General features: G+C 29.2%; 1 protein-coding gene across 1 annotated transcript; it reads left to right on the top strand.

The window, feature by feature from the left end:
* Positions 1-8,248: 8,248 nt before the first annotated feature.
* LOC108774838 (cuticular protein) lies at positions 8,249-11,164 on the top strand. The gene is made up of 4 exons (XM_018541045.1): positions 8,249-8,305; positions 9,195-9,500; positions 9,884-10,045; positions 10,875-11,164. The coding sequence occupies exons 1-4, from the start codon at positions 8,294-8,296 to the stop codon at positions 10,995-10,997; spliced, it is 603 nt and encodes a 200-aa protein (XP_018396547.1). The 5' UTR covers positions 8,249-8,293; the 3' UTR covers positions 10,998-11,164.
* Positions 11,165-15,180: the final 4,016 nt, after the last annotated feature.

Here is a 15,180-nt window from a genome sequence, read left to right on the forward strand (position 1 = left end):
ACGATTTATTTGTACCGTGTCAACTGATCGATTGGGAATAGCCATATTAATTATTTTTTAAGCACGGATACAAATTTGTCGCCTGCAGATTCAGCGCTCAGGTGTTTGCGTGGAAAAATATCTACGAAAAAGATACGCGCACAAACGCATAACGTTTTACATTTTACGTCTAAGCTCTCGGAAGACACCGTGCGAACTGGCGGGCGATTACGAATTTTGGGACGGTGATGTCACGTCGCGTCCTCTCTTTTTATGTGAAAACCTTATAGCAAGCTGCGAACAGCGTTTCATGTATATGTATCGATCCGTTCTGGGGTTGGAAATATCGTTTGTAACTCGTATAACTTACTTGCTGCACGTTTTTATACGCTTATATACTTATCGATAATTATACAGTTCTAGACTTGTTCCTTTCAAAATTGCTTGCGATTATTTTCTTCGTTTTTCATTCCTATGAAAATTAAATATATATATACTCGTTTGAATGCCATTTACGTAATCAAAAATATTGATATTGGAAAAGATTGTAACTTAATATCGAATATAAGTGTATATCCAATTTTTTTATGTTTACGTTCTCTCATATAATTATTATTACTAAAACATAAAAATGTAGCTTTTAGTTACACCTCATGTCATTCTCGTTGTCACTAAAAATTCAAAAAAATATATTCTACGATTTCACGTGTTCTTTTATTATACGCGAAGAAAAGTGTAAATGGAACGCCTCCAAGTATAAAACATTTCTTGCTTTTCGAGATGCACTCTTCTCAGTTACGACTTTAAAGCACCTCGTTACGAGACACAATTTCGCCGTGTGTGGGTAACATTATTTTTCTGCCGGCTAAAAACAGTTCGCGCCGAAAATAAAGTACGCGCACACGTGCGTACGTGCGATTCCTCGTGAAAGATAAGCCGGTCGGTCGGTCGATCGCAACCACGCCCCGCTCTCGGAGTCCTTGCGAAGAATGCGTGAAGTCGTTGCAGTTGCATCATTGCAGCGGAATACAGCGGCGTGTCTGACGTTACACGTCACGGTGAAAGACAAAGGAAACGCTGCTCGAGCGAAGAAAGACCGTTAAAGTAAGGCAAAAACGAGAGTAAAGAAAGAACAGTAACAGTTCTTGATGTAAAAGAAAGAATTGTACTATTATAAAATTTTCCTCTAGAAGTTTTTGTATCTTATACAAATATTATTAATCAGTTAATCACGTTTATAAACTTAATATAATACCTATATATTATCAATTCACGTACATACCTTATTAACTTTCTCTAATTGTAAAACTAATTAAAAAATTATAAATTTTCACAAATCTATCGTAGCGAAATAAAGAATCTCGTTCGATGAAAGCGTATTTTAGTTGATATTTTTGTGCGTAAATTTATATATATATATATATATTTTAAAATTTTATACCAATTCTTACAAATTCCTCAAAATTCTCTCTCTTTCTCTCGCTCTCATCCCCTCTCTCCTTTCCTATAATCAATTCTTTGATATGATTATAAAAATTACGAGACTTTACAAATCCCATTACTGTGACTCTCACTTTCTGGCGACCCGACCGGTGAAAACTGCAACCGTACCGCACTTATATCAAGATCTGCATCTTACGTAAGAGCGACACAGGATCGGGTCCGTCGTTTGTTACGTTACCTTGTGCGTACACGTCGATCCGATCGCCGAAAGTAATACGCTCGCGCCTTTTTTATCCGTAATACCAAAAGTCGCTCTTACCGAATAAATAACGAAGGCAAGAGGCAAAATCTTGTAAAAAAAAAACACCTCTGACCGATTTGAATAAATAACCTGAATAATGAACTTTTCTTTATTCATTTATCCCCTGACATTATTTTCTTGCGGTTTGTATATATATATATATATACGTGCACTTATTCGTAAATTTTATAGCTAAAAAGTAATCAAATTAAAATTGACATACGGTAGTGTCAAAATTTATATTTACTTTTATTAAATTTATATTATTTTGTAAAATTAAATTAGTTAGATACTTTCAAAGATTATCTGTCCAATTAATCTGCCAAGGTAAACCGCAAGGAATTCGACCTTTCTCCGGTCTCAGCAAGATTGTCACGCGAGTACCACGCTTCCGCGTATCTTGAGACTTCCGGGAAACCACAGAAAAATCCTCGTTCCTGCTGAGCCTTCTAAAGCGGGAATGTGAAATCCGGTTGACTTGCGGCGAGCAACAACTATTGTCGCCGGTGCAACCTGGCACCAAGAAGGGGCTATTAACGGTGACATGTCTCTCATTACAAAATCTCCCTTGAGTGCCGCGGGTCTCTCGCGTGTGACTCATAATTATCGCTAAGGCAAATTCTTCTTGTGGCTTGAGCGAGCAAGCAATGACGTTCGTATTCTGCAACACGCTTGCCTGCCTGATTTTTGTAACGCACGCGCATGTACGTACGTTGTTAGTATCATTCTACTGATTTCGTGTCTCGATATCGACTCGATCCTGGCCAAGAAGCGTGAAGCCAACAGAAATTTACAGTAAAAATAATCGTAAACACGAACGTCGTAATGACTTTGTCAAGTTGTTGTAAAAGACTAATTGTAATCTTTACACAGTCTTATTACGAATGTCTGGTGTGAAACTTGAAGAATACTGAGTGAGATAAAATATCAATCAAAGTTCTATCTAATATAATAATAAATATAAAAATTATTTTCTGTTAAATATTATTAAATTAAAGAACGAGTCATATATGAATTGGGTTAATGATAGATTAAAAAAATTTGGATGTTAATTTAAAAATATTTACATTAATTTTTCATACTTAAAATCATATACAATGATGATAAACATTTTGACTAACACTGAGTCGATCATCTTTATTCAGTTCATATAATTAATGAAAATTATTATTTTTTTATAAATATTGATTTATGAACTAATGAAGACTGTTAATCAAAACATTTTCATTTTTGTATATAATTTCAAGTATTAAAAGTTAATGTATTAATTTTACGCTTAAATTGCTCGATTTTGATGTTTTGTACGGTTATTTTTATTTGCTAATTATTATTATAGTTAAAATTTAATTATCCAATCACGCAACTTTAATAAAAATGATACAGTATATAAATAATATGATAAATGTCAAAGAATTTTTATGCACAAATAATGTTGAAACTTGATAGTCTAAAATTACGTTATCTCCTTCATGAATATTATTAATACATATATTACTATTATTAGTATTTGTAAGTTACTGAACCTATTCGCAGGTTTCCATTCTCTATAGGATAGTGTAAGGATAACTTATTTATTTTCTCGGCTATGACGTTACAAAGAGAGGCGTTGCCGAGGCGGCGCACGATTGTGTAACGTAATATCAAGATCGAGAACCAGCCTTTGGCCAGACGGAAATAATGCTCGGAGGTGTGTCACTCAGGTTCGCGACCGCTCTTCGATGTTTCTCCGATATTCATCGATCGATTAATACACTGGATCAATATTAGACATAAATACGAGCTCGAGCGTGTCAAAAAACAGCCTGGCTCTCGTTTCACGCACGGGCGATTTTGTGCGCGTAAGAAAAGCTGGTTGATGCAATTTACATCCGACCTGTCGTCGATACAAGGGTGCCTATGGTGCGATAAATTTTTTGAAAATTATATTTATTCGTTCAATATAGTCCAAAATACGAGATGTGAAACAAATATTCAACTATATTAAATTTGAAATACTTACAAAATTAGTAAAGTTTAATATAAATTTAGTATATTTAAATTTGATAGTTATTCACTTTTTTGTACTGTGTTAAATTTTGAATTTTGGAACCAATATATTTCTATTTTTTCTTAAATTTGCTTAGATCTTTTTATTATGTTATATCTTTTATTTATAATGTCATTACATCTTATATATATATATAAATATATATATAATATATAAAATAGGACTGGCTTAAGCCGCCTTTCTGCTTTCCTCAAGAAATGACGTCAACGTATTTTTACATTTATGGCAGTCTCTATCTATGCTTTTCCTCTCGAACCACTTAAATTATTGCGAGTCCTATATGAATTTAAAAATATAATCAATAATTTAAATATAATATAATTTATTATTTTAAAATAATATAATTTTTACTATTTTATTTCAAAATTAAAACTACAAAAGTATACATGCTATATAGAGCGAAACAATAGCGCAATTTATCTGATAATAAATATGATAATTTGTATAACATCTCATGAATAACGCGAAATTTATGAAATTATCTCCAAAGTATCGAAATGTCCTTGAAAGTTGACATTATAACGGTTTCTTTATTATTTACTTTTTGCAAAATATCACTAGTTTTTACTTCTATTTACTTTTCAGTTAAGAAACTGATCATTAACGATAAGTGTATAAATCACTATTTATACATACTTATGATTTCTTTATTTGATGTATAACATGGTAATATATGTATAAGTAACAGTGCAACAACTTATCTACATATATCAGTAGTTACCTTGATGTTTATGTTAATATTTTGTACATTACAGCAAACATTAATAACAAAACTTACAACAAAATAGCAAGTAATAGACAATAGTTTTTATTTTTTTTTTTTATTAAAGTATAACAATAATTTTAAAATAATTAAAAAATGTTTTAATTAGTTATATTAACAAATAATAATAATTGAATTTATGAGATAATAATATGCATTATTAAAATCCTTTTATTTTATTCAAAATTTAATAATGTTACAATAGATCGAATGCACAGGTACATCTTGATAGACCATTTACATATAGCTACGATAAGCATTAATCAATATCAATCCTAAGGTAAGCACCGGATAATGAGATCAATCAAAACATGCACCATTAGATTAGCAAACTAGCTGCGCTCCGATCAAAGATACCCAAATCAGACAAGCAAGTAACCGTGTGACCGCTACATTCTACTACAAATTGCTCGTATTTAATTCAAATTAAGCTCGCACTAAGTAATCGCAGGAAACGATAAAACGCGAACCTTTTCCGAATAGTGCATTAAATATCTCTATAATCTCATCATTCCGTTACTACGTAATAATACGTGTAGATTAATTGCTCAAACCTTGCTTTGAGAGAAATAGCAAAATATAATTATTCTGGATAGTCGCACTCCGGATGTTATGGTGAAATAAATTATATTAAATTTATTGGGATTTAATTATATGATAATAATATCTTGATAAGTATCTTGTAAGGTAACGAACATCAATCCTTGCCTCTCACTTCGAAGTATAACTTAATCACCACTTATTTTGCAAAAGATTTGAATATTCCACTATTTTCTGTGTAACATTAATTTCATAAAATTACAGATATTATTTATTGATGTTTAAATTGATATTATAATTTAAATACACGCGCGTGCAAACATGCTATGTTATAATATTTCGAATTTACATACAAAACTAATGTATAAATTCTAAGCAGAATCATAAGGCTCGTAACATATTCTCGTAAGACTTATAAGAACTTTTAAGTGCTTTATATACAATCTCACCTTTACACGATATCTTTACAGACAGCTTCTTACTAGTTATAAATTCTTACAAATTTCACGAAAACAAGTATAATGAGAATCTTACGTTTTACCTAGAATCGATCCATAAATATCAGAAATAACTTTTCAAAAAATACGAAACTATTTGCGACATACGTGGAGTGCCTGAAAGTAATGGTGAAACTTAACATGGAACTGATAATGAATAAAAATGCAAAATTGCAAAGTCAGATATATACATTTTACCTTTATACACCACCTCTCTCCCTGCACACACATACACGTACTGAATACTCGTAAATAATATAAAAACGCCATTTACAATCCGAGAACTTAAACTACCGCTCGTAAAATATACAAGTGCCTTCTTATGGTGTTTGGACTGTACTCAAAGAGAGATAAATGAATATTAAACCAGAAAACACAATTCGTTTGGGCGTAGTGAAACGATAGGGTGTCCATTCTGCGTACCGACGTGACAGACTTAATCGCCTTATATCACTTTAGAAATGTTACGTGTTATTTGTCGCAATGTCGTGATTTAAACAATTAATTACTATTTTGTGATTAAAACAATATATTTTCTTATTATATAATTTATGAAAAATAGAACACAAATAAAAAAAATTAAAAGACAAATAAAAAATTCTTAAGTTAATAAAATATCAAAATTATAAAGTTTTATAAATCCCCATATTATTAATAGCATTTTGAAATATATTATAGTATCATTTATTAAAATATAAAAATTTCATAAATATCCATGTGATCATTCAAAGATATAATTTTCTATTTTATTTTCTAAAGGTGATTTTTTTCAACATTTCTTCATAAATAATAAATAAAATCCTCGTTTCAAAACGTAGATGAGAAGTGTCTAGTGAGACTTATGAAGGACGTGAGAGTAAACTAACAACTAATTTCTCAAGAAGACGAGATTGTCTATAAATCAATTGGTAAGCAGGGATAAAAAAAATCGCCTTAATGTACATCAATTAGTTACTGATTCACACTGTTAATGATAATTTTTACAGCCATAAAACCAACATATCAATCTCGCAGATGATAACAATCCGCAAAATTGCTACCTTGCGTATACTTCGTATACGGTGCGTAACGTAATAATAATGCACCGCAATAGAAGACACTACTTTCCTCTCAACGCATGATTTATATTAGCACTGTGAACTAGCTGCTTTATCTCGTAATGAAGTATTAAGCAATCTTGCACTAACCAACAGCCGCCGGACACGAAGGAGTATAAATTCACATGTTACAATTAATATTGTGCTATGCGTGAATTGCGTAGTCAGAAATTCGTCGTTTCGTATCTATACATGATCGCATTGCATTATAAGAAAGATATCTCGTAACAGAGAAATTAGAATTAAATATGTGCAATATATATTATACGTACATACATATAGAGTATAGGATTAAAAGATTGTAGGAAGTAACATTTTATTACTTGTAACGTTGTTATCATTACAATTACTTTCTTTCGATAACAAATGGATAACAGTATCACACTTTCTTATTTATAACATTAATGGTAATGCAATTACATTTTTTCGAGAAAGATAATAAATGTATAATCGTCATTTTTAACATTACTTCGTGCATAATACATATGTATGGAACATGCATATAAGCAAACCCTTTTGAACTATTTTGTCATTAACCGTAAACATTAAATCTTATAAAACTAATAAATTAACAATATGGATAATTGCCATTCTGAAAACATCATCAAAATTTGGTGAAAAAAATAACAAAAATTATAACTTTAGCTTTTAAGCAACTGTAATGGAATAACAAGTGCTTTTTAAAATAATAATAACAATAAGTTACCTTTATAAAATAATTTTCCCTTACAAATATATGTACATCTAAATACATTTTATTTATATAGTTTATATACATTTTACTATTTATTAAATCATATTGCAATTATAATTTTGTTAAAGCAAACTGACATTTTAAATTATCTAAAGATATAGAAATATTCTGTTATTATATATTCATTTGATATTTATTTTTTCTTCTAAAGTTTTATACGTTATAAATCCTTTATCTTTAATTTTTAATTGAATTGTATTATTATGCATTTCAATTAAGCTTTAAATAAATAATTAAAACTACAGATACATCTTCAACTTTGATTTTTGATAAAAAAGATAGTTTAAAAAAATACGATGTGTAAAAATATATTTTACACAACACACGATTTTATAAATAACAATCTAAACGGTTTAATTAAATTCTGATTTCATAACGAAAGACTTGAATAAAATGACCGCGAGAAAAAGGACTGTTATATCGCCGAGCACTAGCAAGATCCTGTAATTTTTCAATGACGCACGTGACATCACGGCTAAGGTAGATCTCTCGACAGGTGGAAAAATGGTCTCGTTAAGGCTGTGGCATCGAAATGCACTCACATATGCACGTATATCTGCATAAAGTGGTGGCTAAGCGCGCGCTCCATTTACCAACGGCAGCTTGCGCACGTTTAACGTGTTATACAACCGTTGCACATTATATGTTATAACATACGTTCATCTGTGTGCAGTATATCATAGGTAAATAGTGTTAGACTGTGGGTAGGTGTGGCGATAGACCGGCCGTTGGCTTCCCTCGCCAATGGCGGGGCGCAGGGTGCGCGAAATGAAAGTCAATTCCCTATATAAAGGGTGGTTTTCCAGCCCGACAACGACAGAAACCGATCTATTTTACTCACGCGCGAGTATCACGCCAAAGTATCGTTCAACATGAGGGCCTTGGTACGTGCTGTCACATCTCCGAGCAAAGTTAAAGAAGCAGTGCTGAAAACATTTTTGTTCGGACATAATGCTTAATCAGATTGAAGTTTAGGATTCGTCGTGCCAATCTAATTTCTTTTATGCTTACTGCGCTTTGTCATGGTGTTTTTTTTTTTTTTTTTTTTTTTTTTTTTTTTTTTTTTTTTTTTTTTTTTTTTTTTTTTTTTTTTTTTTTTTTTTTTTTTTTTTGCAAAATTGGAAGGCCTAATGTCAAAAATTAGGAAAATCTGTTATTTGTGCGAAGTTCAATTTGCGTGTGAAGATCCACAGATCCTTCAAATTTTGAATCGATATTCTCGATCGTGATAGTTGTCAGCTTTATAAAATTTGTTAATATTGTTTTGCAGATATCAATTAATTTGTTTACAGTTACTTATTCTTAAAAATAATTAAATTAAATTAGAATTATCAAGATTATTATATTATGAATCACACTGAATAGTTTCTTTTTTTATTAATCTGCACTTCATAGTTGACAGCTTTACTTAACTATGAAGTGCAGATTAATAAAAAAAAAAAAAGCTTTACGCTTTATTCAATGTCTCGAGTAATTTTCTCGAGAGTTTATCAATTTTAATAGCTCTAATTAAAACTAGACTAAATAAATATTCCAGTAATACTTATTTTTACAGATCTTCATACATTCGTTTGTAGAGTTTTACTAAAAAGTTTTTTAAAATGTTCTTTAATTTAAAAAATTCATTGCAATAACTCTGTTAATATTTATCCATCATTTGACAATTGTCTTTGTATTCATTAATATTGATCTTAATAGATTCCTTAACTAATCGATTCACAGATCGTTATAGATTTGTTTAGCTGACATTCTTCTTCTTTTTTGATTTTACAGATCTGCCTAGTACTGATCTCCGCGGCATTCGCTGCCGAAGAGAAGACGGTTAAGAAGCGTGGCCTGATCGGTCTGGGTGACTATGGACTTGGTTATGGCGGTCTTGGTCTTGATGGTGGATATGGTGGATATGGTGGATATGGCGGATATGGTGGATATGGTGGATATGGTGGATACGGTGGATATGGTGGATTAGGAGGTTACGAGGGAGGCCATAGCGTTGCCATTGCTGTCAAAGAGAAGGCCGTCGCTGTTCCCGTTGCGGTTCCGCATCCAGTTCCCGTCGATCGCCCCTACCCTGTTAAGGTATGAATTGATTAGTTTAATTTTGAATAAGATATCGCAACAAATAATGATTTTGCACATAACTTTGATAATTTAAATTAATAAATTATATAAACAAAAAGTTTACAAAATTTATATTTTATAATGTAACATTTTAATAATATAAACTTTAAATATTTTATCCTAAAAATAAATATTGAGTTAATTAATCAAAGTCTTAACATTAATTTAGTGTTTACATTTTTTACTAATTTTAATTATTATTTAATTTTAATTAAGTATCAAGTAGTTGAAACAGCAGTAAAAAATTGTATTAAACATTTTAACAAAGAAAACTAAAGAGCAGATAAATGTTATATCATTCGCTTTGACATATAATAAAATCGGAATTTTGTTATCTTCAGGTTCCAGTTGAAGTACCCAAGCCAGTTCCAGTTGCTGTTCCGGTGCCAGCGCCGTATCCCGTGGTCAAGACCCAGACCATCACGGTTCCCGTAGAGAAACCTGTACCAGTGCACATCCCTGTTAAGGTGCCAGTGCCCGTGCCTGCCCCGTATCCCGTCAAGGTAAATTATAACAAATATAGTTATATAAATATATATAGAAATTCAAATTTTTTATTAACAGTGATACTTTTATAATTTTTAAATTTTTACGAATTAGAAAATACATTAATGAATTTTGACGAAAATTAAAAACCCAAAACAAAAGTATCAAAATTTATATTATAATTTCTCTCTCTAGATGAAGAAATCATTGTCTCTTTATATTTTAACATAATTTCTGATAAATTTTAATTATTCCAATTTAATGATGTATTTAACTCGTTATAATTCTGTATTGTTTCATTATAATTCTTTATCTATTTAACGCAACAAGTAGAAATTGAGACGTGATTATTAACAGTTTCGTTGATGCTCTCGGTTTTCAGTGTAAGTAATTTCCCACCTATCTGTTAATTAATTGATATCCTTATTCCATAAATTGCGATAAGAATTATGGTTTTAGTCATTTATATTTGCGCGTTACGCGACTAGGTAAATGCATGCAAGAGAGAGGAAATCGCTCGCTAAGTTGGACAAAATTTTTAGCGTTATTGTAACTAAATTAAAATTATACTTGAAGACATCAATCGATTATTGCAATTGACGTGAAATATGCTCGTTTAATATAATTAACGCAGATACATTAGCCACAATTATTTAATCTATTAAGTACTACGTATTTTGTTTTTGAACTGTGTAATAATAATAAATTTGTAATAACGAGTAATTAATTATTTTAAGTAATCAACAGTTATATTATCCATATTATTCGTATTATTATTCTATTATTTACATTGTTTATATTAATTATTTAATATTTTAATTATTCTTGATATCTTGTTGATTCTAGGTCGCTGTTCCCCACCCGGTTCCAGTCCACATTTCTCACACCGTTCCAGTCGCAGTCCCGCACCCAGTCGTCGTCAAAGAAACAGTTCCCATCCTTGTTAAGGGAGGTTACTCTCATTACTAGATGAATTTCTCCTCAAAAAAAGTCACATACACACCATCCCGCTCCATAACCCTTTTCCCAGCAGCGCAAAATCCATCACGACGAGCGTCTGTTCCAAATACGCTTCTCTCGTTCGTGTAGTACCTTGAATTCACGAAATAAATCAATTTTGTAAATGTTTTCGTAAAGAAACTTGACTTTTTCTTTTCCTTCTGCACGCATAATTTATCTTCTATGCCAAAGATATCAATATTATTTCAATTATATTCAAAATATCGCAATAATTCTTTCTAATATTTCAAATAACATTTTTTAATATATAGAAAATGGATTTTTTATTTTATGATATATATAAGAAAAAAAAATTTTCAATACAAGAATTAATAAAAAGAATATTATACCTCTTATTAATATGCCAATAGTTATAAATTTTATTGGTGTCACATATACGATCCTACAAGATTTAGTATTTAAATATTTAAATATCGTATAAATTTTGTTTTTGTATTAATCAAGTTAATAAATATTTTTTGTAACACACATATAGTTTCATAAACAATATCAAATCTTATAGGACCATGAGAATTTAAACTAATAAAAACCGATGAGAACATGTTATAACGATCAATTTTTGCATATCTTAGATCAATTTTAATATGTAATCTTAGATCGATCTTAATGTTTAATGACATATTAAAATCTAGAAGTAATTAATTTTTTATTGCGAAAAATATTACCTCGACCGGGAATCAAATTCCTAACATAATTTTATGTTTTTACGAATTAATGAATAGTATATTTATTTTTGCGAATTTGGGTTTAATTTAAAGCCATATTATGTATTATGCATACATTTAGAATTAACAATTTTATAAAAATTTAGAACTAAATATTATTTCTAAAGTTTTCTTTCTTTCTCTATAATATTCTTGTTGAAAATCGTTTCACAAAATTAATTAGAATCAAAAATTAATTATAAGAAACAAGCGTTAATAAAATATCCGTAATGTTTATTACAATGTGTATAATAAAAATTTACTATTAAATATTTATTATTTATTATTATATATTATAAGTAGGTTTATATTATATTACACAAATACACGTGCACAAATTTATATATTATTATATCTTATATATATGTAATCTTAAATTTTTGATTTTTAATATTATATATATATAACGATAGTATGCAAATAATATGCGATACCTTCACGCACTGTTTAAGATTAGATATTTTGATGCATATTCTTGTCGCGCTTAGAAATTGTCAGGTTGAACACTTGTACGAGTAATGTCAGATACCATATGTTCTTGTCATAATGAGAATTTAATTGCTTGACCTCTGCTCCGATTTTATCATCTCGGTTTGCTTTTACCACTGATTTATTATTTCAACAGGTCTTCGTATGTCGTTTTGCACATTGCTCGAATATATTTACCTTTCACACTCTCTCAGTATGTTTCTAAGCAAGAAACGTGAGAAATGTCCTTAGGTGTAATGTAATAAAGTAAAGTGTATATTGCAACACAGTGTCTGAAATTGCTACACAAAATTTCGGCAATACGTGCTCTTATTTTTTACAGTCTGATGTTAGTAATTCACCTTGATTACGGAATAGAGTGAATAATAGGTAAATCGACCAATGTCCGAAGGTCTTTGTCTACAAATGACGTACTCAAAATATTATAGTATTAAATATTACCACTGAAAATCTAATAAACAGTTATATCATACCTTGAAAATGTGTGTGTTTTCACGAAATTCTTATTTATTTAACAATATTTTTTAAAATAGTTCTATAAATTTATAATTTAAATCATAATTTCTTTTTTTAATTTTAATACTTATATCTTTAGTGTAGAATTACATTTAGAACGCATTCTATTTTCTTTTATTAACAAACTGTAAAGAATATTTACTACAAATATAATTTTATTTTTATATTTATTATATATATGTATTTAGCCCTTATAATATTGTACATTCAATTTTGTAAAACATATTTATAGAAAATGATTATCTTTTATATACACTTTTAATTACAAATGTAAATATCCTTTTTAATAATCCTTAATTACATAAACGATTTATTAAGAAAAATTTCCGTAAAACATTAATCATAACATATTTAAGCAGAAAATGAAGAAATATTAAATAATGAGAAAACATTCTGACATTGATATAATTAATACCTGTCATTTCTGTCACAGAATACCTTTTACTGACCTATTTCTTTTTTATTAAAGTACAAACGTCATTTTAGCCGGAGATGATTGAGTAACCACTTTGCTCTTTTCTTCTTCTTCTTTTCTATTTTCTTATCTCCTTTTCTCCCTTTCTCTCTTTCATTTGAAACATATTTATTTTAAAACTTTATTTCTATTTAAATCAAATATTTTTTAGTACCGAATTATATGTTATAAAAATATTTTTAAAAAGCAAGCCAAAGTAAGAAAATGCAAATATGTAACCGAGATCGACGCAAATGAAGGAATGTGAATAAACACTCATATAAAATGCCTCAGATTATTTCGAGATAAAGGGAAAGCATACGTATATTTTTACAATTGTGCCTATTGCATAAGATTTGCATAAATTTTTAAAGCGGCCACAGAATGTAAACGAAATCAAGGTATAATTTTTTTCATACGCATAAATGCGTTTCTATCTATAGTACGTTATAAAACTTTATAATAAAAATTGTATTACTATATATATTACTATATATATTATATAATATTATGTGTGTATATTTCAGGATTGGCAAGTAACGCGTTATTTGTAACATCGTTACCGTTACAAGTTACTTTTTTCGGTAACGAATAGATAACGACGTTATATTTTCTTCGGAGTAATGTTCATGGTAACGCAACTACATTTTTGGGGTAATAGTAACGATTTCACTAGTTACTTTTATCGTTACTTTATTTTTAGTCAAGTAAAAATTTTAGTCGTAACACTAGAACTATAGAAAACAGAGATGTGACGTTAAAGAGATTGGTTTGATTGGCTCTCTTTAATCACGTCATCACGACGCCTTTTTTCACATTGTATTCACACATATATTAGGCTACATTCCGTCTCACGCATTATGCGCATGATGTATCATTTTATCCTTTTTTAATATTCAGTGAACAACAAAGATAAGAAATTTTAATAAATTTTTATATTACAATTTATTTTTTACAGATTTGATTAAGTTATATTACAGCGAAAAATGTTTAATTTAATACGTGCTGATTCATTAATCCTTTAAAGAGAAGAGGACGTTTCTGTTCAATATCATAGAATCAGATATACCAGCAAAAATTATAGTTTTAATTTTAATTGCACACATAAAAATAAGAATTAAATAAATGCTGTCATATTACATATCTATAAACAGGGTGGTGATACAAAATCCCGCATTCGGAGTACAAGACGATACTTTATGCTAAAATAAACAATTTTTTCCTTTAACAAAATTGCGTCCAATAAGTAGTTTTTACAGTAGAGCAGGTTGAAGTTCACAAGCAAGTTATTCAGATGATCTGTTTTAAATGCCTCACTCTATATATACCTATATAATACATATATATATATATATATATATATATATATACATCTTTTTAGCTCTATTCCTACTATAAAATAGAATTTTGATCTTTTTTACGTTTATCAAAAAATCTGCACATAATTAGTGTCAACAAAAAGAATAACGATTCATTATATTTTGAGTAACGATAACGAATTATTTTTGCAAATCAATAACGAGTAACGGGAACGAGTTATTCTTTTTTAGGAAAAAGAACAGTAACGAGTTATTTTTATGAGGTAACATTACCAATCCTGTATTACATGTGTGTGTATATTTATGTGTATACATATATATTATATATATATTACAAAACTCAATACACTTCAAAACAATCCTTGGTGAAGGTCGACCACGCATCTTTCTACCCACACTTTATAACAGAAAAGGCAATCGAGAATGACATACTAAATAAAAAAATACAAATCAGTTTAATTAAATTTGAATTAAACAATTTTTTAATACAAATAAAATTAAAATTAATATATTAAAATTTTTTGACAGTTATAATATTATTTAGTGATATGACTAATTAATTAAGTGCAAAATCTTTTTATTATAAAAATTAGTAATTATAAATATTTGCAATAATAAACGTCGCATAAAATAAATTTTTTTTAAAATGT

This window comes from Cyphomyrmex costatus, unplaced genomic scaffold (assembly GCF_001594065.2).
Source record: "Cyphomyrmex costatus isolate MS0001 unplaced genomic scaffold, Ccosl1.0 scaffold275, whole genome shotgun sequence".
NCBI classification, from domain to species: Eukaryota; Metazoa; Arthropoda; class Insecta; order Hymenoptera; family Formicidae; genus Cyphomyrmex; species Cyphomyrmex costatus.

Excerpts from the sequence above, each read along its gene's own strand:
- LOC108774838 (XM_018541045.1), top strand. Across the intron at positions 9,501-9,883 it reads ATCGCCCCTACCCTGTTAAG|GTTCCAGTTGAAGTACCCAA; the intron begins GTATGAATTGAT and ends TGTTATCTTCAG. Across the intron at positions 10,046-10,874 it reads CTGCCCCGTATCCCGTCAAG|GTCGCTGTTCCCCACCCGGT; the intron begins GTAAATTATAAC and ends TGTTGATTCTAG.